This window comes from Xyrauchen texanus, chromosome 3 (assembly GCF_025860055.1).
Source record: "Xyrauchen texanus isolate HMW12.3.18 chromosome 3, RBS_HiC_50CHRs, whole genome shotgun sequence".
Taxonomy (NCBI): Eukaryota; Metazoa; Chordata; class Actinopteri; order Cypriniformes; family Catostomidae; genus Xyrauchen; species Xyrauchen texanus.
The window spans coordinates 21,246,455-21,270,773 of NC_068278.1; the positions used below are offsets into that span (position 1 = coordinate 21,246,455).

At 37.6% G+C, this 24,319-nt stretch overlaps 1 protein-coding gene across 2 annotated transcripts in view; it reads left to right on the plus strand.

Moving 5' to 3' along the window:
* LOC127629933 (cotranscriptional regulator FAM172A homolog) overlaps positions 1-24,319 on the plus strand; it is a 233,937-nt gene that overhangs the window by 75,952 nt on the left and 133,666 nt on the right. For both annotated transcript variants that reach the window (XM_052107262.1, XM_052107254.1), the window contains exon 7: positions 21,744-21,959. In XM_052107262.1, coding sequence (XP_051963222.1) covers positions 21,744-21,959 — 216 coding nt within the window. The remainder of the gene's footprint in view (positions 1-21,743; positions 21,960-24,319) is intronic.

Here is a 24,319-nt window from a genome sequence, read left to right on the forward strand (position 1 = left end):
AAAATTATATATATATATATATATATATATATATATGTATATATATATATATATGTATTTAAAAAAATTGATTGTGGAATCTGTTTGGAGGAGACACGTTCAAAGTCAGTTTAAAGTAGCCAATATATGCACACCTGTGAATATAACTCAATATTAATGCTCCAAGTCTACATGCATTTTACTTCATGGACAATTTGTTTAACATTATTACTTTTGCTAACATGCTTAATAATTGTTTTAATATTTAATTTTTTTTAGCTGTTGTGTTTTTAGCAGTTTATACCATTTTGCTTTTCCCCAAATGATAGCAAATGCAATAGCAAGTTTGTGTGTGTGGTTGTTAGTACAATGTGTGTGTGTGTCTCTGTGTGTGTGTGTGTGTGTGTCCACTGCTCTCTAGATGTGCTGGACTGAATGCAGCCTCACAGCCTGCTCTCTCATAATGGCCAGTGTGGAGTCTTTTGAGTGGCTGAATCCGTAGCTTTTGCTGATGGATAATTGCACTCCCAGCCTCTTTGCCTCTCCTTTCGCAGCTGAAAACCAAGCTCATTGCAACGCATAAAGAATCCCCCTGCTGAAGAAGAGGGGGGGGGGGGTCCCCAAGTTGTCCTTGTGCATAAAAGTAGATTCTGCACTTCAACACCTTTTCAAATTAATAGTTGTGATGGGTCTATTCTGAGGCCGAGGTTTCTGTTCTGTGGCCTTTGTTCCTGCGTTTGATGTAATGGAAGAGAGGACAAAAAGGAGATGGGAGAGAGAGGGAAAATGGTAGTGAAGTGGGTTTAAGGGGCTGTTCCTGTGAGGGCTGAAAGGCGAGTGGCGTGAATGGAGGCTGGGACTGTTTAGACCCATGCCTGAGCTGTAAACAGACATGTCTGCCACAAAGGTGCGGTGCAAATGAGCACATGCTTGCGGCCGAAGTGAAAACCAACCCCCCACCCCTTCACTGCGGTCCGACCGCTACTCGTAAACCATCTCCTCAAGACATCTGGCCAATCAGGGCTCTGCCTCCCCCCCATCAGAAACATTTGGAGACCAACATTGGGTTTTATCACGCCTTTGGTGTCCACTCCCCTCATTTTGCAGCCATAGTGGAATACCCTTCTTCTACTCTCTCTCCTTTTCTTTCGTCTCTCATCCTAGTGCTTGGGCGGCTAAACTATTTTGTTTGGTTAATTGCGATGAGTATAATATACTAGTCTCTCGGTGGTCTGCCTGAGACAATTAGACAATCGCCAGCTTTTAATGAGACAGCACCCAGTCACCCACCAGCCCCCCTTTTCCCTCCTTCAGTGGACCTCTCGCTTTTTTTTTTTTTTTCAGGGGTGTTGGGGGGACATGGTAGAAAAGGTGATTGCCTGCAAGTTGGGCGTCCCTCTGAGTAATCAGGCTGGGAAAAAAAGAGTGAAAAATAGACAAGAATAAAAGAGGGGTATTTTGTCCTCAATCAAACTCTCATGGGCAACTCCCCTGTTTCTGAAAGGCAATGCGAGGCTTATGTTTCATTGCTTTAGAGCACGGTCGTGTCTGGGAATGGCCAGGTAATGAGCAGCCATTATTTTCAGCTCAGGTAGTGAGACGTGCGCTTTGTCACTCCTATAAGCAAGAGGGATGGCCCGAGGGCCTGAGATGACGGAACGCTCCGAGGGTCCATTGCTCCCCCCTTCCCCCTCAACAAATGGGGAAATAGTGTCTTTTTTTTAATGGCCGATATTAATAAGCAATTCATTACATTCTTGCTCCCTCTCTTTCCCGTATTAATTAATAACCCCACTTCATGTCATCAAGTGTTTCTAATTCACAGGCCCAATCTACATTTGTATAAAGTTATGAAGGGCAGGGTTTTTTTTTCTTTTTCATTGTCCCTCTCTTCTTGTCTTTCATTCTTGCCCTCCCCTTTTTGCTTGGGTGCTAATCACACTGTTACGACAAAGACAGGCTCCATTATTGCATCTGTGGCTAAGAAGAAAGGAAATGAGAGAGAGACAGGGGTTGGCCGTCACCTAACACAGGGCAATTAATCTTTTCATAAAGCGTTGTCAGGCGGCTAAAATGGACACAAATGGATGGCCAGCATTAACCGAGGGAGTGTAGGTAGGGATTTTAACAAGCGTTTACGAGAGACTATTTTCTCGCTAATGAAGTGGGGAATAAGTGACCCGCCACACCGGCAATGTACACTTAAAGTGCTGTCCTCCTTCATCGCCAATAGATGGACGGAGAGCATCTCTGTCAGCCAGAGCGAGATCTTAGGGCCTTGGTCCAGCACTGGCGGGGCTGAGATTGTAATGCTGAGATCACACGATTGCCTCGTGGTCTGCCTCTGCCTGGCCTGCCAATTTAATTAAAGCGCTGCAGCCTTTAGCCGCTGCAGCCAAAGAAGCTGTCCTGCCCTCCAAAAGAGCTTGTTTATTTAGAGCTGATGAATGCTTCGGCAAGTAATCCACTCTGAACTTTTAATGAGCCCTTCCCGTACCCCACCAGCGTAGAATGAAAGCGAGAGGCCTGGTCAGAGAGTTGACCTGAAATGGCATTGATTATTGGCTGTTCTGTGAGAGAGGCATCCATGTGTTTAGATCTGAAAGTGTAAGATGAGAGTTGAAAATTAAAAAGCTGCCTGAAGTGTGTGTTGTTAAATCACTTACTGGCTAAGCATTATGAAGGCTGGTCTTTGTCTATAAAAAATATTTTGATTCATTCCTCTATTTGTAGCAAACTGCAAATGTGAACAGTAATGCACTTACAATTGAAGTCTATGGGACGTTTTACAGAATAATTCAAGGGCTTTAACAAAAATATTAGAGTCACATTTCTGTTTTCAAACCCTCTTTTACTATCACCCCATATACTTACATTGTAAGTGCATTACAGTACACACACTTATTAGTTAAAAAACTGAGGTGTGTGTGGAAATGTGCGTAAACATACACTCACCTAAAGGATTATTAGGAACACCATACTAATACTGTGTTTGACCCCCTTTCGCCTTCAGGACTGCCTTAATTCTACGTGGCATTGATTCAACAAGGTGCTGAAAGCATTCTTTTGAAATGTTGGCCCATATTGATAGGATAGCATCTTGCAGTTGATGGAGATTTGTGGGATGCACATCCAGGGCACGAAGCTCCCGTTCCACCACATCCCAAAGATGCTCTATTGGGTTGAGATCTGGTGACTGTGGTGGCCATTTTAGTACAGTGAACTCATTGTCATGTTCAAGAAACAATTTGAAATGATTCGAGCTTTGTGACATGGTGCATTATCCTGCTGGAATTAGCCATCAGAGGATGGGTACATGGTGGCCATAAAGGGATGGACATGGTCAGAAACAATGCTCAGGTAGGCCGTGGCATTTAAACGATGCCCAATTGGCACTAAGGGGCCTAAAGTGTGCCAAGAAAACATCCCCCACACCATTACACCACCACCACCAGCCTGCACAGTGGTAACAAGGCATGATGGATCCATGTTCTCATTCTGTTTACGCCAAATTCTGACTCTACCATCTGAATGTCTCAACAGAAATCGAGACTCATCAGACCAGGCAACATTTTTCCAGTCTTCAACTGTCCAATTTTGGTGAGCTCTTGCAAATCGTAGCCTCTTTTTCCTATTTGTAGTGGAGGTGAGTGGTACCCGGTGGGGTCTTCTGCTGTTGTAGCCCATCCGCCTCAAGGTTGTGCATGTTGTGGCTTCACAAATGCTTTGCTGCATACCTCGGTGGTAACGAGTGGTTATTTCAGGCAAAGTTGCTCTTCTATCAGCTTGAATCAGTCGGCCCATTCTCCTCTGACCTCTAGCATCAACAAGGCATTTTCGCCCACAGGACTGCCGCATACTGGATGTTTTTCCCTTTTCACACCATTCTTTGTAAACCCTAGAAATGGTTGTGCGTGAAAATCCCAGTAACTGAGCAGATTGTGAAATACTCAGACCGGCCCGTCTGGCACCAACAACCATGCCACGCTCAAAATTGCTTAAATCACCTTTCTTTCCCATTCTGACATTCAGTTTGGAGTTCAGGAGATTGTCTTGACCAGGACCATACCCCTAAATGCATTGAAGCAACTGCCATGTGATTGGTTGATTAGATAATTGCATTAATGAGAAATTGAACAGGTGTTCCTAATAATCCTTTAGGTGAGTGTATATTCAAATGTCTAAAAAATATAGGTTAATATTGGCAAAGTGACTCTAATATGCCCACTTTATCTTTTATATTGGAATATAAAAAAAAAGACAAAGCATGAGAAAAATAATTTTATTGTAATTTTACTTTTTATTTGAAGTCTTACATTGAGTTGAGTTCTTGCAGTTAATGCAGGATTGGCTTCAAAATTTTGCTGTTTGAGAAGCCCTATTGTGAAGCTATTTTTCTAGAATACCGTGATTAAACTGGCTGAGAAAGAGATTAATATACTGTATTAAATGCAACCTGATATGATTTGTTTTCTTGGGGTTTGATATCAACAGTTTGCATTTGGAAAATTAAATATCATGAGGATCTGCATTACAGGACACTCCTTGAGTGATGGTCACAAAGAAAGTTGCTGTAAACAGCAAAAAATTAATAGATGCATTGCATGTTAAAAAAGTATGTAGACAAACTACATTTTGCCAGTTAATAAAAAACATAGCACTAATGTTTAAATTAGAGATTAATCTTTGATCAATATCACTTTATCGGAAGGCAATTTAGATATCCATAAGAAAAGAACCAAAACTTTGATTTGGGTGGGCTTAATTGGGTTACTTCCCCTAGAGTTTTTCTGGAAGTGTCTTAAAAACCAGTTCCCTTTCACAGTCCCGACATATACATGCAAACACACACTGCTCCCACACGTATTGTACTCTAGGGAGCTTGTCTCCGCGTGAGCTGAACTTTTTCTCCCCCCATCCAGAGCTGAATTTATTTTACATATGAGTGTGTTTTTCAGTGTCTGTCTCTTGTGATCATGTAGACTGTCTGGCAAGGTGTCATCGAACAACCCGGTCTGTGTGCTGTGGCCACATTCAGGAGGGACTCTCTGGGACATTTCAGGCTCCTGGTCCCTACGGCAGAAACTGAAGAGACAGGGGTTTTGAATAGTTAATGTGCGCACTCTTTGGCAGGTACACGAAATAGTGAAAAAAGAGACAGGTCCTGGTAAGTAGGTGGGGGAGGAGTGTGCTCAGTGTTTAATAAGCTATGGACTGCACCACAGCTGAATAGCAGCAAATGCAAAACTATTGTTCACAAACAATACTGGCCTTAAGAGTACCTGGATTGCATTCAATGTTTGTTTAGATGTGTCAGTCCTTGTTTTGTTTGGAAAAGTCTAGTTTATATATAGTTTTTCCCATGGTCATTGAAAACCTGAAAATGTAAGATTTAAAACAAGGAATTTTTAAATTGTGATTTCCAGGCCTGAACAAGTCATATAAATGTATACAATTTTAAAGTAATGGATGTCTTTATTGTGAAAATACACTTTTGTTGTTATGATCTGCTCTAAAATGTTTAATTGGCTAGGTATTCCTTTTCTGTAGAGATTATATAAAGTACAACTTGGGCGTGCAAGCCACAGTTTTGTCTTATTTGTGAGCAATTACTTTACGAATTACTTCTTTTTAATGATTCTTCTGAATCATTCTGAATCAAACTGATTTTATCTTAAATCTTTATCCTGTAATAACTAACTCATTGAACATTTATGAAAATTCATTGGCAACAAGTGTGGGAAACCTGTTTGTAGTATAGCTACATTTTCTATCATAATAATGATGCTTCTCATGCTCAGTTTGATGGCTGTTTGGAAAGTTTGGTTGTTTTAAATTGATGTGTAAAGGTTTCTCAGACCGAAGCACAGTAGGACCAATGTCCATCATTAAACCACAGCCACAAATTGACCTTCGATGTCATAGCTTGTGTTAACGCTGACTTTGTGCATGTGCAACACTCAAGAGGTAAGGAGCCGAAGACGAAGCAAACAAGATGTCAATGTTGCATTTGCGCCCGCCCACCCCTCACCCCTCCTCGTGCTCGGCACCCAAACAGTTTTAATTATATCTTCTCCCGTGTAGTGCGCCTCAGTAACCAAGGAGCTGACATTGATGCATGTGCTGATAAATCCACAAACACTGGAAACGAGATTAACAAAGATTTTGAGGAAAGGGTGACAGCTAATTTTGCGCAGTGGTCCATGTCTCATTCAGGAGTGATGTTTTGATAGAGAACCGGCTGAGAATTCAGGTTTCATATGGTGGAGTGGGATTAGATGGTAATATCAGGAGTTGCGGAGCATATGCACTTTTTAAATTGTTTTGCTGGTGTTTTCCCCCCTCTCACTCACGTTCCATGCATCATTTTGCCAGGTAGCCGTTCTTGTGCTTTTTTGTGTTTGTACTGATTTCGGAGTAATAAATGTGAGTTATGTAAGTGGGGAGGGTCTGTGTGAAGGTAGTTTGTTAAAAGATATGTTTGTATCTTTTGCAGAAATGTGATTTGCTGGTAGTTGGATAGACAAAGAAACATGCAATAGGGTGAAACAACAACTTAGCTCACTGTATGTGAACCTTTCTCATCAGAGGGCTAAAACGAATGGATTCGATCTTACCTAGAGCTAGTTATTAAAGCTAATGCCCCTCACCCATAATTTGCAAATCTACACACTGCAATTTGAAGCATTGATTTTATCATAGTCTACATATATCTATTATTTGCTACCACATATTTAAAATATACAAAAGGTAAAACTCTAGAGCACCAAAAATACACACAATACATGTACAGTTATTAATAATTAAGAATGGGATGGCGAAACTCTTGGTGCACATGAAAGCAACTGCGGAAAGCTCTGATAGTTTGGTGTACATGTTTGGGAAAGAGTAAATAAAATAATATTCGGATGGTCATGTGATCTCAATATAGTGGCCCCCCATAAGGCAGCCCAGCTCTATGAAAAATAAACTTCATTTATTGGGCTACAGATATGAGTCTTCAACTCATGTGAGTATATATGTATCATTTTAAGCTTATTTTTCATAAGTAATTTTCATTTATTTTGGGGTAAATCAACATGATCACATGGGAAGTCTGCACTTTGCCTAGAGATTTTCTATTCCCCTTGCATCAGTCCCATCATGCCAAGTTACTGACAAGTTCCATGTCCAAGCAGACATTTTTACATCGGTTCAGATATATTTACCTTATCCTGCGGTGTCCCGCGTTGAAACCAGGAAGTATTCATGTTCTAGTGATGATTGTGATTGAGAGGTTTCATTTTACCCTCTAAGATTATGTTTTCACTCCATTAATGGTTAGTTGGTGTTAGTTGGTAGAGTTAATAATGTATTCCTATTCACTGTACTACATCATTTACAGCTACAACAACTCGCATTACAACTTGCTTTCACCTGGAAAGTGGAACTCTCATGTGCATTCAAAAAATGTCCCACGTATTACTGATTGCACCTTTAATTGAGATGTAGCAACATATCTACCCAAACAACGTGAACAAAAATTCAATAATGGAGTTTATTTCCATTTGATCCAGTATGATTGGTCTCATTTGTTCATGATACTGGCTTTTAGATAGCTAAGACATATTATGAGTTGTCATTTATTATCCTTCCCAGTTGTGCTTACAGTCCAAATAGCACTGCAATAGTGGCCATTTTGTGTGTGTCACCCTGGTCAGTGTTTCTACAACCATCCCGACTGTGTACTTTTCTAGTTAAGTACGATGTTAAGTTACTCTAAATTGACCTCTGAATGAAGCTTCACATTAAGGGAATGAGAAACTTTTTTGAATATTATACATTCAGTAGCTGACAAGACACCTCAAAGTAAGATTTGGGCCTGTTTTACTTTCCTTTTTTAGTTATCTTTATAGAGACCCTGTACTTTATTCATATCATACTGGGTTCTCACTGTCGTGAAATAAATTTAATAATACAACGTCAGGGAATTTAAAAATTGTGATTTCCAGGCCTGGAAAATCCTAAAAAGCTCAATACACTTAAACGTTATGGAAAGTTCTATAGAGAATATGTATTTGTATAATTATTCTTAGCTCTAAAATAATAATTAAATTGCTCTTTGCTAGTGCAATCTCTCTTAAATGACTTCTCCCATAATCACAAATGACTGAAAAAGTCATGGACATTTCTATAGAGAATATGCGTTTTTCTAGCTAAGCTCAGCTCTAAAATATTTAAATGCCTTGAAATTGTTCTTTGTGAGTTCAATCCCTATACAATTATGTTTAAAACTCCTTATCCAGTAATCACAAATTACTGGAAAAGTCTTGGAAATTCCATGGTCAAAAGGTGTGGGGACCCTGTGTCACAATGTACACACCTGCCACACCCTTTGTTGGTGATATCATCAAGTACTAATCTTATCTGTGGAAGTAGGGTTTGTATATTGAACATGACTGACCTGTAGTTTTCGAACCAGCTAACTGTCTTTAGAGGCTTGATCTGCCTTCTTGAGAGAAAGGTATCTCTGCTTTATCCTTTCTCTCAGAAGACTAGAGACAAGCAGATAACAATCATATCTGCCACTACTGATTCCTCACATCTCTGTCAGCCACGTGCATGAGATGAGGGGCTTCTGAGACTGCTGACAATCCTCCACTCTCCACCCTGTTTTGTGTCTATATGGTAGAAACATCTTGTTTTTTTTTCTTTTTTCTTTCTTATTCTTTTTCTGCTCTCTCTCTCTCTCTCTCTCTCTCTCTATTTCTTTTTTTTCTCCCAGCAGCTTTCTCTTTCAGAATCAGTTCCCCATCTTCATTTGCAGGCAGCTGACAGCTTTTTTTACTTTTCTTTGTCATTTTCCCCCTTTCTTCTCACTCTTCTTTTGGCTTCTTTTCTCCATCTGCATAGCTTTTGTTTGCTCTGGCCCTCTCTCATCCCAACTTGATAATGAGGAATGCAGAGTGACCCTGACCTACATTGGTCTGGCGATGGCCTTTGACCTCCACATGTTCCACTCCATCCTCTTTTTTTGACAGCTTTATTAATTGCCTAGGGTTATGACTTATGAGTATGCAATATGTAAAACTAAGCAAACGGGTGAAGTTCAAAAAGTTTGTTTAGGTTTTATGGTATTTGTTTTCCATTTGTGTCATAGTTGTTTGTCTATTTTTTTGTGGGAAATGAGGTTGTCTTTATTGAACAAAGATTGCAGATTTACTTTCAGTGAGAATGCATACAGTGGCCCCAAAAACCACACATGAAAATGTAGGAATGTCTTTACATTATATAACAAAATATCAATTCAAGTGCCTTTATTGTTTTGAAGAATTTTAGAACAAACACACTTTTTAAGCAAAATAACTCAAACTAAATAGATACATTAAAATATATATATATATATTGAAACAAAATATAATTCAAAGTATTTGGACACTTTCTGTTTCGTCAAACTTAGTGGAACATGTCCATAATTAATGTGATGAACTTCACCCGTGTGAACTTAACTTTTCATACATTGACTTAAGATCACCTTGACGCCATTTAGTTAAAAGTAGATGGACAATATATAAATAGTAAAGAAAAGTAAAGTTAGTTCTTTGAAAATGTATTTTTGGCAGAAACCACTTGTTTTGATATTTTGTTATAACATGCAATGTCATTCATAAATTTTTAAGTGTGGCTTAAGTGGCCATAAATACTTATACTGTACATTATGCATCATGCTCATGCAGTTAGTAATGAAGTGCCAAAAATTAATCCTATTTGCACAACCAAAAGTTGTTGGACTGGTGGAATCAGCTCCACACATAACATACTATTTCACTGTAAAATATTCTTATTTCAACCAGTGGTCAGTCACCTTGTAGACCACCAGTACCTCTTTTACCTCTCCTTCTCTAGGGCCACAATAACAAAGCAGAGGTCAAGGGATTCCACTTTAACCCTTGACCCCAGGGGGTGGCCACAGTAAATGGTGTTCAGTAAGATTAATACCCTGTAAGACACTCATTATTCATACTCAGCCAGAGATAAATTACACAGAAATATGTAGTTTGAGAAGCTGTTTCCGCTCAATAGACCTTTAGCCTCTGGTCAGTTGCTAAATGTCTGGCTTAGTGCTAATGCACTTTTTATGGCCTCAATGTGGCCTGCAGTCTTGGACATTTCTTAAAGTCACTGTATACTTGAGGAAAGTTAGTTAGGTTATCTGGGTGTTGGATTATGGGCAAGTTAATTGGATTATGGGCAAGTTCTGACTGTAAGCAGACTGGTATCTTAAAAGAACTTGGGCATGAGGGTACCATCCCTTAGAATTAAATATATATATATATATATATTTTTTTTTTTATCCCTGCCTCTCATATGTTTGTTGGTTAAGTATTTTGACAAAATGTATAGTGGATTCACCTACCAATAAGAGTATAGCACTTTTTAATATACTTTACCATGTTTAAAAACATTCGGCAAAATTCTGATTATTTTCCCCCAAAAATCAGTGCAGAAAATCTCGATGAGGCTTCCATCTGTGCCCTTTTTTATTTGTTATAAAAAAATTGGGAGCAAATGCGACCATTGTGTTTAACCTATACATAGTTTATAGCGCAGTCACCTTGTAATAAACCAATAATCACATACAGTGCCGTTAACCTGTCTAACCAAGCGACTCTCTAAGGAGTAGAGCCATAACTACACATTCACTTCAAATCCCCTACTGTCCCCTCACTTTTCAGTATATTTTCATTTATATATGGAACAGTTAGACAAAAAATATTGTGGAGCAGCTATCATTCAGTGATCTAAACCTTCCATATTCCTCATTAAAAATGTACTGGTATGCCGAGGAGAAACAATATAATACGGGTAAAAAAAAAAAGGCTTTCTCACTGTATCACTAAATTATTAATTCCTCTGCCCTCACCTCTCCATGAGCTCGCATCTGGACCTCAGCATTGAGCTGATTGACCAAACTGTACAACAGTACATGTCCTCTTTATAGATGGAGATGGTGTCAGTATTGTGTATTTATGTTTGTTTAGGTATTTATTGTAGGTTAACATTTGTTGGAATATTTTAGGGAACATATACAGTATGTATTAGGTCTTGTAACTGGTCATAATTTCTTTGTCACTTTTTGCCTTTACTAGATCATTGTAAATGGTCTTGCAGTAGGACAAATGGATATATAAAAGTAAAAAATAATCCACGTAATTTCTCATTTAATGAGGTCATCAACAAATGCATTTTAATAGAAGAATTGTCAAAATGCTGTTTATAATAGTTTTGCATGAGTATAGCAAAACATTAACTTCATAAATGAGTCCATGTTATTGTGTTTGTGTGTGTAAAATATATATATATGTGTGTGTGTGTGTGTGTGTGTGTGTGTGTGTGTGTGTGTGTGTGTGTGTGTGTACACTGGTGGCCAAAAGTTTGGAATAATGTACAGATTTTGCTCCTATGGAAGTAAATTGGTACTTTTGTTCACCAAAGTGGCATTCAACTGATCGCAATGTATAGTCAGGACATTAATAACCTGAAAAATGACTATTACAATTTGAAAAAATGTTCAGAAATTCATCAAAGACTTCTCATGAAAAAATCCTCCATATGCAGCAATGACAGCTTTGCAAATCCTTGGCATTCGAGCTGTCAGTTTCAAATCAAAATCAAATCAAATCACTTTATTGTCACACTACCATGTACACAAGTGCAACAGTAGGTGAAATTCTTGAAGTTTGTCCATATACTCAGGTGACGTTTCACCCCATGCTTCTTGTAGCACTCGCCATAGATGTGGCTGTCATGTCGGGCACTTTACAGTCTAGCTGATCCCACAAAAGCTCAATGGGGTTAAGATCCATAAAACTCTTTTCCAATTATCTGTTGTCCAATGTCTGTGTTTCTTTGCCACTCTAACCTTTTATTTTAGATTTTCTGTTTCAAAAGTGGCTTTTTCTTTGCAATTATTCCCACTCTGCCTGCGCCCCTGAGTCTTCTCTTTACTGTTGCACATGAAACTGGTGTTGAGCTGGTAGAATTCAATGAATCTGTCAGCTGAGGACATGTGAGATGTCTATTTCTCAAACTAGAGACTCTGATGCACTTATCCTCTTGTTTAGTTGTACATCTGACCTTCCAAATCTCTTTCAGTCCTTGTTAGAGCCAGTTGTCCTTTGTCTGAAGACTGTAGTGTACATCTTTGTATGGAATCTTCAGGTTTTTTTTGGCAATTTCAAGCATTGTATAGCCTTCATTCCTCAAAACAATGATTGCCTGATGAGTTTCTAGAGAAAGTTGTTTCTTTTTTGTAATTTTGACCTAGTATTGACCTTAAGACATGCCAGTCTATTGCATACTGTGGCAACTCAATAACAAACACAAAGACAATGTTAAGCTTCATTTAATAATTTTTTTCTAGATTTTCTAGTACCAAATTGTAATGTATCATGATTACTCAAGGATAAGGTGTTGGAGTGATGGCTGCTGGAAATGGGGTCTGTCTAGATTTGATAAAAAAATCAGTAATGCCCTGACTATACTTTGTGATCAGTTAAATGACACTTTGGTGAAATAAAGTACCAATTTCCTTCCGAAACAGCAACATCTGTACATTATTCCAAACTTTTGGCCCCCAGTTATTTATTTTAAATAAAAGGACAATTTTAGACTCATAAATCTGATTGTATGTGCCACGTTCAAAGCCTTTGTGATTCAAATTGTGCCAAGTGCCAAGTCTACATATCATGCTTCACGTTGTACTTGATAGCACCACATACCTGTGGTTAAGTCACTGCTTACACACAGCCTCTCGTGGTTCATTTAGTCGATCAATACATTCAAAGGATGTGTATTTGGATCTCTGTATCACAGGTATTTAATAGTTTTTCTGTTTGTAGGTCAGCATTGTTTGTAGAGTAGTAAACAGTGATTCCTTTCTGCCACATTCACTTCCTTCTGAGCGATTGACACATTGCCCTCCTGTAAAAAGTTGACAAATTATATCTGTAACATTTACTTACACAATTGATAGCTCTGACAAATTCCACCTGCACCATGATTAATGCTACACCACCCCTGCTTGCCATCTTTTTCTCTCTCTCTCCCTCTGTCTCTCATTTTGTCTCTCTCTCTTCCCCCTTGCTCTTTCTTTGTCTCTCTTGCCCTCGAGGGGTTGCACAGCTCAGTGAAAGCAGATGTGTGTGTTTATATATGTGTGTGTCTGGCTGTGTGTGTGTCTTCGATCATGAGCGAGGTTTCCCAACATCTCTTTGATAACGCCAAAGCCCCGAGCTGTAACTACAGTGTTGTAAACAGCAGGACAGCTTAATCACAGCCATGTATCTCAGTCAGCTGTGCTGCTCAAAGCCTTGCTTATGTCTTTCCTTTTCTCTGCTTCCACACACAGCTGATTTACTGTATGGTTTTTAAAATTGCAAAAGATCTTATACTTCACAGTCATTTAATGGACATTTACAAGACCCAGAAAGTCAGTCTGAATAATGTGACACATGCACACATAAGTCTGCCTATATATTTCCTTGTTTCCTGGATACAGTGCGTGTGCATGTGTGTGTGTGTGTGTGTGTGTGTGTGTGTGTGTGTGTGTGTGTGTGTGTGTGTGTGTGTGTGTGTGTATGGAGGGACTGGGTGTATTTGTATAGGGGCAGTGGAGTAATTACAGGCAGTGCAGGGGGTGTCACACTGGGTCCCGTAAGATCCTAGTAAATACACTGTATAGAAGACCAGAAATGACTGGGGTTCCCATTCAAGCTCTGTTATTTATTATTTTATTTTTTTATTTGTATTGTATTTTTGTCCTCTTTTAGATAAGATTTTAAACTTTATTAATGTGATAAAAGTTTTCAAGCAGGCTTCTGACTTGCATTTTCAGGCATCGTTGCACTAAAAGAAAGCTTACAGAGTGCAACAGAGCGCAACAGAGCAGGTAGATCTTTACATGTTTTTTTTTTTATTAATGAAGTTATTTTAACTTGACATCACTTTTAACAAGGCTTTGAATTTGCGAGATACAAGACAAAATGAAACATCACATATACACACTGGTAAACAATTAAAAAATAGCACAAATTGACACAAAAAGGTGTGAATGGTCTCATGATAAATTGTAATAATTTGAAAAATATATTGTATTACTTGGCTTTTACAGAAATGTATTCCCATAGAGACCGACCATCCAACACACATAATTACAAATTGATACAATACAGGCATCAATTATTATCTAGGCTTCTACTCAAAACTTTATTTTAAGAAAGGAAATGTCTATGGACAAATTGTTGCTCATTCCATATTTATTTATGAAATAAATATAATTGATGAATGTGGATAACCTGGTATATGCTTTCCCTCATCTCATTACAAACCCAGATGTTTTCTAGTCTTCTGTTACACAAAAGTTATTTTCCAGTACAAATCATGGTTTAGGTTTAGGGTTTGGATATGGGGTTAGACTTTGGTTAGGTTAGGGGAAATTGTAAAAACACTAGTTCAAAACCTAGATGTTTCTCTTTCTTCCATGGTACACAAAACATTTTTTCCAATTAAAATCATTGTTATCTTTAAGGTTTTAAGGACTTAAAAAAATTTTTGCAAACTTTGTTGGTTGGTTTGTTTATTTTTATCTCTGGGAGTAAAATCTTCTTTTTTGTATCAGTGAACTTGTAAGACTTCTTATGATTTGAAAATCTCATATTATATGTACGATTTGTCATGAGACTCTGTGGGAATGACCCATTAGGAAGTTTTTAATCCCATATCTAACCAAAAGAAATTATGTCATTAAAATATTCGGATACTTTATTGTGAATTTTTTGGGTACTCTACTTGAATATTGAATTTTGATTGGTCTTTCCTTTCTTGTGTCTATTTAACTATCAATAGCCACTTTCAAACTGCAAAGACCACGTCATATTGTATTGATTTTCATGCTCAGCTGAGTGTCATGACAATATAAAATGATTCTGATGCTGCTTTTTATTTACACAGAACCAAATCCTAAAATGTAAGCTTATCTAAAACTTTGGTATTTTCCTCTGAAATTGTCTAGTCCATCATTTAAGATTCTTTGGTGCTGTGTATGTGTGTGTACCCAGCCCCTCCAATCAGGGCTTGGTATATTTGTACAGAGGAGCAGAAGGGACTGTGGTTACGGTGGGTGGAGGGTGAAAGCAGTCTTAATCTTGCAGAGAGAAAAATAGTGAGAGGAGGTTTGTGTGTGGTATCTTGTAGAAAAGTATAATGGCCTCTCGCACAGCAGAAAAGAAGCCCATGTAGCGCCACTGACAGACAAGGTCACCCAGAACTATGGGGCGGGGAGTAGAGGTGGCCTTGAAAGGCAGGCCTCAATCCCAGCCTCACAAGGCTCTGTTTTATAGTACTGGATCCTGGATTTACATTCACCTAGAGGGTCACATCACACCGGCTTGTAATGAAAGGCTGAAATACAGAGCCATGCTTGTGGCTCTCACCTATTTTCTGTCTCACAGTATGCGATGGGGAGCGAGCGCTGCGTTCTTGTTGGTCAGTCGGTTTGTATTGTGTGTAACGTGTTTCTGTATTTGTATGGGTTAAGCAAATGTGATTGATTATAACATTTGATTAACATGGTTAAGGGGGCAATTTTTTGTTTTGTAATCACATTTATTTATTTTTTCCATTTGCATCTCTGTGTGAGCATGCAGCGTCCTTGATATCTCTACCTCTCTGATTGGCTATACTCCTCTGCCGTGGGCATTTTCACAGATGAGAGCCAATCAGAGGAGAGGACACAGTGGGCCAGGCCAAGGCCGCGCTGTAATGGAGTCTCTGTCCATCACTTTTAACACAGAGCTGCTCAATACCTCCCACTTTGATCTCAAACACATGCATTTTTACACGTCAACATGCTTTCTTATTGTAAGTCCTTAATACAGGTTGGTGTGGTATACTTCAGCATCCAGTTGATGCATTTTTATCTAGCACATGCACAAACACATGCACTCCTGACTGCTATCATGCACGCTTTGTATCTGTCAAGTGTTGTTCTCAGCGCCTGGCCCAAAGCAGTATACACTTCATCAGAGAGAGAGAGCAAGAGAGACAAAAAGAGCGAGAGATTCACACTTCAAAGCCAAACAAAAGGCTGCAAATAGATAAAACACCGGGCTGTCCGTCAAAGCAGAGCTAAAGGTGCAGTATCATTACCAACGTCTCATTTCAGCCAGTCTGACTTGAAATATTTTGAGAACGGGTGATTTAAGGGACACAAGATCATTGCTGTACTTAACAGAACAACTTCAAACCAAATTGTCTGAGGAAGCGTCAGAATTGCCATTTTTATTAAGGGGTAATATTTGCCCCATTTAATTGGTTTTTAGGGGCATTTCTTTACCAATATGATGGTGTTTTCATCACACCTAGTGTGTCATACATTTATGTCAAATTCAACGAATAGTTCACCCAAAATTTACTTAAATTTACTCAATAATATACTATATTATTAGCTATCAAATAGCTTCAGAAAATGTGGAATATAGTACACATGTTGTGTGATCGTTTAACACACCTTTAAGATATCTTAATGGTGATTTTTGTTATAAGAAAGCTTTATGTAAGGAACAAACTTCATTTAATTAATTTAGATGAACTTTAATTGAAATACAGTGTCTAAGCTTGATAGGGCTAAAATAGCATATTATAAAATATATTAAACATCAAATGTAGGATAACAAATAATAAACAATAGAATTCACTATGAGACATTTTTGTCACATTTGATGCCATTTTTGCCCTGAAATCTGGTTAATTTCCAACCCTTGTTGTGTTTATATGTGTAAACATGCAAATATGATGTGGATGTTTTAATGGTGGTCAATGCTTTATACCTTTTGTTTGGCAGGATATAAATTTGTGCTGGCTCTTTAATTGCAAGCTCTATACATTACCAAAGTAGGCTCTAAAAAGGTGAGATGTTTTGTTATATACTTAAAACAACACTGACAAATATCCAGATAATTTTCCAGAATGTCACAGTGGTGTCAGTCACAGCTCTAAGAGATCAAGTCATTGTTGTATTATGTGCAAGAAGTCTGCTTTTCTGAGACAGGCAGACAAAAGAGCACTAAAGAGGGAGTCCAGTGGCGGGTTATGGGGGTCTGAGCCCCAGTGAGGGGCCACATTGACCTGCGCTGACCGCTGGGCCTAGGGGCCAGACCCCGTCGCCACTGCCACTCAAGGAGGTGCTTGCCAGGGCAGGAGGGCATGGGAAGAGCCCGGGATATGAAGAACATGTCGTTAACAGACAGAGAGAGACTCTAGAGTCTCTATAGATAACAAGACACAATAGATTACGAAGTTCCAGCACTAAACATAGCATCAGAAAAGCCTACCCATTGAGGCTTGTCATTTGTCAGTAACTAGTATAGACTTAAGACTGAAATTCATCATATATATATATTAGGGCTGTCAATTTGTTAATTCAGTGCGATTCATTTTATTAAAAAAAAACCAATTAATTGCAGTATCCCCAGACCGTAATAAAGAAGATTCCTGAGAAATGCAAGCTTGTAGTACCACCTGTTTACTCCAGTGGGCATAAGCAAAACTTCAGCTTTATACAGTGTTAATACAGTGAACAAAACAACCCTTCAGCAGACATGCTTTACGTTCTTGCACTCAAAACACATGATGGAGCGCAAATCCAAGCTAAGGGATCTCAAGATGTGTTGTTCAAATTATTAAACTATATTTAACTTGACACAGCAACCTAAAAAATTTATGTTTATGATGCAACGCACCCGAGACGCTACAAAAGCATGTCTGACACAGGTGTACATTGACGGGTCCTTAAACAAGCCCTCATAATAAATCTCCAACTGATTGACAAATTCACTTGTGAAATGGATTGCTGTGAACTGTATGCCAATGATTGATTTATGATCAATAATATGGTAGTAAACAATACATTGTATTATAAAGCCGCTTTTTGTATTGTCTTATCAAAGATGAACTCTTCTGCCACAAGAATGTAATGCTTTTTAATAGAATTATATAAAATTATTTTTGTTTGAGGCGCTTTCTCAGCAAATATTTGTATATGCGTTTAATTGCAATTAATTAACACCATGTAATTAATTCGATTAAAAGTTTTAATCGATTGATATCCCTAATGTGTGTGTGTGTGTGTGTGTGTGTATATATATATATACAGTATCTCACAAAAGTGAGTACACCCCTCACATTTTTCACATGGAGTTCACCAGAGCTAGTGGATGTTAGAGCCCTTGTGCTTCTCCACCTTCCATTTGAGGATGCCCACGGATGCTCAATAGGGCTTTTTTGGTCGGCCATGGTGAGGCCTGTTCTGAGTGGAACCTGTCCTGTTAAACCGCTGTATGGTCTTGGCCACCATGCTGCAGCTCAGTGTCAGGGTCTTGGCAATCTTCTTATACCCTAGGCCATTTTTATGTAGAGCAACAATTCTTTTTTTTTTTCTTTCTTTGCCATGAGGTGCCATGTTGAACTTCCAGTGACCAGTATGAGGGAGTGTGAGAGCGATGACATCAAATTTAACACACCTGCTCCCCATTCACACCTGAGACCTTGTAACAATAATGAGTCACATGACACCGGGGAGGGAAAATGGCTAATTGGGCCCAATTTGGACATTTTCACCAATGGGTGTACTCACTTTTGTTGTCAGCGGTTTAGACATTAATTGCTAGATGTTGAGTTATTTTGAGGGGACAACAAATTTACACTGTTATACAAGCCGTACACTCACTATTTTACATTGTAGCAAAGTGTCATTTCTTCAGTGTTGTCACATGAAAAGATATAATCAAATATTTACAAAAATGTGAGGGTGTACTCACTGTGTGTGTATATATATATATATATATATATATATATATATATATATATATATATATATATATATATATATAGTTGAAGTCAGAAGTTCATACACACACACACACACACACACACACATTTTTATAAATATATATATATATACCACATATCCAGGCTGATACTGATCCATTATATATATATATATATATATATATATATATATATATATATATATATATATATATATATATATATATATATTTTTTTTTTTTTATAATAGGCTTCGTGCTTTTAGAATGTGTGCTTCTTAAAATTTTGCCAACATTTATGTCATTGTAATGTTTTGCATGCGGAATTACATTTGGTGTTTTTCTTGTATTTATTTACTCACTGAATTGTAATAGGTCGTTTTTTCTTGGATCTGTTTGACCATCTTTTACCACATTTATCCAAACCATTTACACTGAAAAAAAAAAATATGCGGGTTGAGTGTCAATACCACAACAAATGCAGCATTACATTTAGGCATAAACCTAAGCCTAAGCTGAAAAGATGTCTTTTGCTTATTTTTGTATTAATTGGTTTAAATGTATGTTTAAACTACACTCATCATTTGTTTATGTAGGAAGGTAATGAATTATTACCATTGTAAGATATTTTTGGTTTATTATCACATTTTTAGTAATTTTTTATTACTAAAAATGTGTGAATCTATTTGTAAAGTGTTGGTTTAAAGAAGCATATTAGATTTCACAAAAAGTGTAATGAAAGCCTAATTAGAGTTTATTGCAAACAAGACGTCTGAACAGTGCAGTAAATATGAGACCAGTGAACTGCATGAACTTGTCAGACTGAGCCAAGTTTTGAACGCTGATGGGTCAGAATTTTGTCCACTCCTATTAGCAGACATTTATGCAGAATAACTCTATAACCACTACTATCAAACATTTTTAAACAAAATATGTAAAAAAAGGGCAGGGAGAATTTGTTGGTCTCACCAAGGCTCTGTCTCTTTCTAGGTCATTTATCTAAACCTGCCACCAGTGGGCAGTGGCACCGAGCTCCACTCAGCCTGTCTCACCACACAGTCTAACCACAACACCACACTAAAAGCTGACCGACATCAGTTATGTGACATTAGACTGTCAGACAGGAACAAATAACTACAAATTCAACCCCTCGTCTGGTCGGTTCAAACTAATAACTCTCATCTACACCACAACTACTTTTGCACACCACATGGTGTCTGATTCGTTTTCAAAGAAAGTTATGTTTACTTAATCAGTAAATTATTCTAAGTTCAACAGAAATTAATTACATTGGCTATAGTTTTATAATTTAACAATCCAATGTGGTTTTTGTTTTGAATGTTTAATATGCACATATTTTCAATTTGTTTTACATGTACTCTAAAATGAGTGTTTATAAGTTTAAATGAGCAGCTAATAGTGTTATATTAGGTTTGTTATTTTATTTATTAGACATATTAGTAGAAGGCTGGCGAGAGCTTGTTTGTATTGATTAGATTGCGAAAGTGCTTGCTTTGTAGTCCATCATAAGAAATAATTATAATTGTTAGTTATTGACATACGTTAAATTATTAATTACTGTAGCTGATTTGGTAATTACAACTTTGTTTTTCTGTTGTTGCTGCTATGCAAATTATTTAAAGTTCTTCTGTAGTGGGAAAAATTATTTGAAGGAAAAAAAAGATTTTAATTAAATTGTGTTTACATTTTCTATGATATATTCTTGTTTAATAGTTTAGTCATAATATGTTTTGTGTTATATGTGGTACAAGCAGGAATGTATACAAAGAAACTTTTACATTGTAGAAAAATTTTGTAATTTATATACTTGAAATAATTGTCATTTGTTTCATTAAACAGTAAATCATATTTTTGTTGTGATGCTGATTAAAAAGTGATTAGTTTTAATTGCATCACTTTTTAAGCACTTGTTGCAGAAAAAAAAAGTGAGTTTTGCCATTGGCATGAAGTATTTTTCATTATGCTCATGGGTCAAAATTCACCTCTAGCAATCCGGAAGAAACTGCAATTTGGTTTTGTGATTATGTTTGATGGGAGTCTGGAGTGCATTGTGCAGAAGTGTTTGAGCTGGGCAGCAGAATATGTCTACTCTCCAAATGGACACTTTATTATTCCTGGGAGACACTTATGCCTTATAGGTTTAGACATATTCAAAATTTGACAATTTGTCTATAATTCAACATACTCACTTAAAAGCTGATAATGTGTTTGATTCAGTTTTTATATTCGATTATCTTTTTTAAAAAGCAACCCAACATTTTCTTCACAAAAAAGTAACCTAACAAAACACATAGTTTTGACACATAAACTGAAACTGCCAATGCTACTAACATGCATAACATAATGTGTTTCAATTCTCATCTGTATAATGTCACCAGATATAGCATAAGAAATGTAATAAATAAATAAATATAAAACTTTACAACAATTATAAATTTTTAATAGAATAAAAAAATATATATTTTGAATATTTTGTCTTTTTAAAACTTGGTGAAATTATTATGATTTTTATTTTATTTTTTAAGCCTACATTTTCTCCACAATATATTAACCATTATTTATTCATTTAGAAATGTATCACAGTAACTGTATTCCTCTCTATGCTCATAGTCAGCACACTAACCCTAACTGAAGCTGGATTCTAGCACACATGAAAGCAACACTGACCTCAGTTCTTCATTGAACGCTGGCTCTAATCCCTCTCCCAACAGTTCACTCCTCTACTTCAGGCCGCACAATGGCGTGACTCACAGCGCTGGCATACACGCCTCTCCCCGGACACCTTGCTTTATTATGAGGGGCCGGTTTGTTTTGGTAACTCAAGTACAATGAGAAAAAGCACTGCTGTTCATTTGTTTGTGTTTTTGTGTCTCTCAGGAGGGCTACGGGGTGATTGTTTTGAACCCCAACGAGAACTCTCTGGAGGTGGAGAAGATTCCGGATCCATCCAAAAATCCGTCCCCAGACACCTCCGATGAGCCGGCTGAAAAGAGAGAGAGGAAGGAAGAGAGGGACAACAAGAAAAAGAAGGACTTATATGAGAAGTATCGCAATCCACAGAGGGAGCTGGAGACAGAGCACATCCCGATACGAGTGAGTGGTGGAGGGAAGATGATGGTATGAAAGAGAGAGAGAGACATGTGGGGTGAAACAGAGGGTGAGAGAGGATTAAGGAAACTGAGCGAAAGGGCCACACATGTGTGGTCAGATTTAGTGTGTGTGTCTATGTGTGTGTATGGAGGGTTAGGCCTTGATTCAATGAGTGTTTGCTGAACTCACATAGACTTGTTTCTCAAATTTCTCTCTCTCTCTCTCTCTCTCCCTCTCTCTTTAAATGTCCCATGGAATCATGTAACAAACATGGTTTTCTTTCCTTTTTTGACATATTTTATATTGAGACAATCATTTTTGGGTGTGGGATATTCAGATAGATAGATAGATACTACAATTGAGCTACATATCTTCATAGTTTTATTGTGCACACATACAGTGCAATACTCAATCTGCCACAAACTTGCACTTGTGTACAGTGTACACACATCAAATGCATGCTTAATCAAATAAATCTTTTCAAAACCACAAGGCAAATAGACGAAACAAGGAAACATCAGTTGGAAATTGTCTGCAGAATGTTAGCGCTTTGCTTTATCACCATTTGACGGCTACGCCACATGTCGGCCTGTGTGTGTGAGACATGTAACACTTCTTGTGCTGTCATTTACCGCCGTTGACTCAATAGCGGTGTGTGAGCTGTCAACGCACTTCTGAGGCTACCTACACACACACACACACACACACACACACACACACACACACACACACACACACACACACACACACACACACACACATTTTGGTGCAGCTGTCATTATGAGGACTCTCCATAGACATAATGGTTTTTATACTGTACAAACTTTATATTCTAAACCCTAACCCTACACCTAAACCTAACCCTCACAAAAAAAAAAAACTTTATGCATTTTTACATATTCAAAAAAACATAATTTAGTATGTTTTTTTAAGTGATTTGAATTATGGGGACACTAGAAATGTTCTCATATACCAGATTTATAGCATAATACCCTTGTAATTACCAGTTTGTAACCTAAAAAAAATATTCGTAAACCACCTAAACCTACACACACACAGGGAAAAGGGAAAACGTCTATGAACTAGCCATCAGTGAGTGTGAATGTGAGATTTTAACACCTCTTCCATTTCTGAGACGCTTCATCAGTGTTGGTGTGGTGAATAGGACGTTTTTCTCCAGGCTGCTGTGTATAAGGGAACAACTCACTGTCAATATCTATAAGAGCTCACCACTACTGATATCTTTATGTGCTGGTGTGCGTTTATGAGTAAAAGACAGATAAACTGTGTGTGGACCCACATCACAAATGGAAGGAGGAAAGAGGAATTCACAGTAGGAATCCATATTAATGTCTTAATAAATATTTCAGCTGGGATAGTTTTGGATTCATATAATAAGGAGTCTCTGCAACTCTTGCTCACTCTCTCCTTCTGAATCTTTGCAGTGTGAGATTGTTAGACTAGTCTAGTTCTACTGGATGGACTTGATATTTTCTGCATTCTGACGTCTGTCGGCTTTCCACACGCTGTATTATGCAGCCCCGTACATAAATTAGCTATATATATATATATATATATATATATATATATATATATATGCATAGGATATCCAATAGAGCGCAATTCTGGATTCCGGAAGTAATTTTCCCATACATTTTTTTGCATAAGCTTTTCATCAAATCCTCCTTAAAAGAGTTGCAACCAGCTCCAAGGTGAATCACAACATAAACTTAGTTTTGAGTCGAAAAGTAGTTGAAAATCTGACAAAAAGATAAAGGTTCAACACTATGTATTTACTGTAATTTACGAGGGCACAAACTACAATCCCATGAAGCATTGTGAATGTGTAATTAAATAATAAACAATGGGAATATATAAAACTATTGATTTTAGGTTGTTGATTATACATATTGAAGCAGTATATTTTACGTTTATTGCAAACTATTCCAATATTTACAAATATATAAGAAGTTTAAGGGTGAAGGGAGACCGGTTGCATTATTCACAGTGTGTCATTGGAGTGGGCAGTCGCTACTGGGCACGTTTCACTGGCTATGCTGGTTACATTTCCGATTGGTGAAGCGTTCTCTGCTGGACCATGGGTTATGTAGTTGTTCACCAGGAATTCCATTATCAAACACATTATTTAAACAATGAATGTGAAAAAAATGCAGACTGATGGAAGTTGTAAAAGCTCTTTTGCGGTGTAGTGCTTTATAAGGTTGCAAGAAAATGTTAAAGGGGCTATTCTGAAAGGATTTCAGGCTTTATTTTTTATTTTTTTTACTTAATATATAAATATAATAATATCCTGCAGCACATTGTCAGTGCCTTAAGTGTTATTATTCAGTTTTTGAATTGAA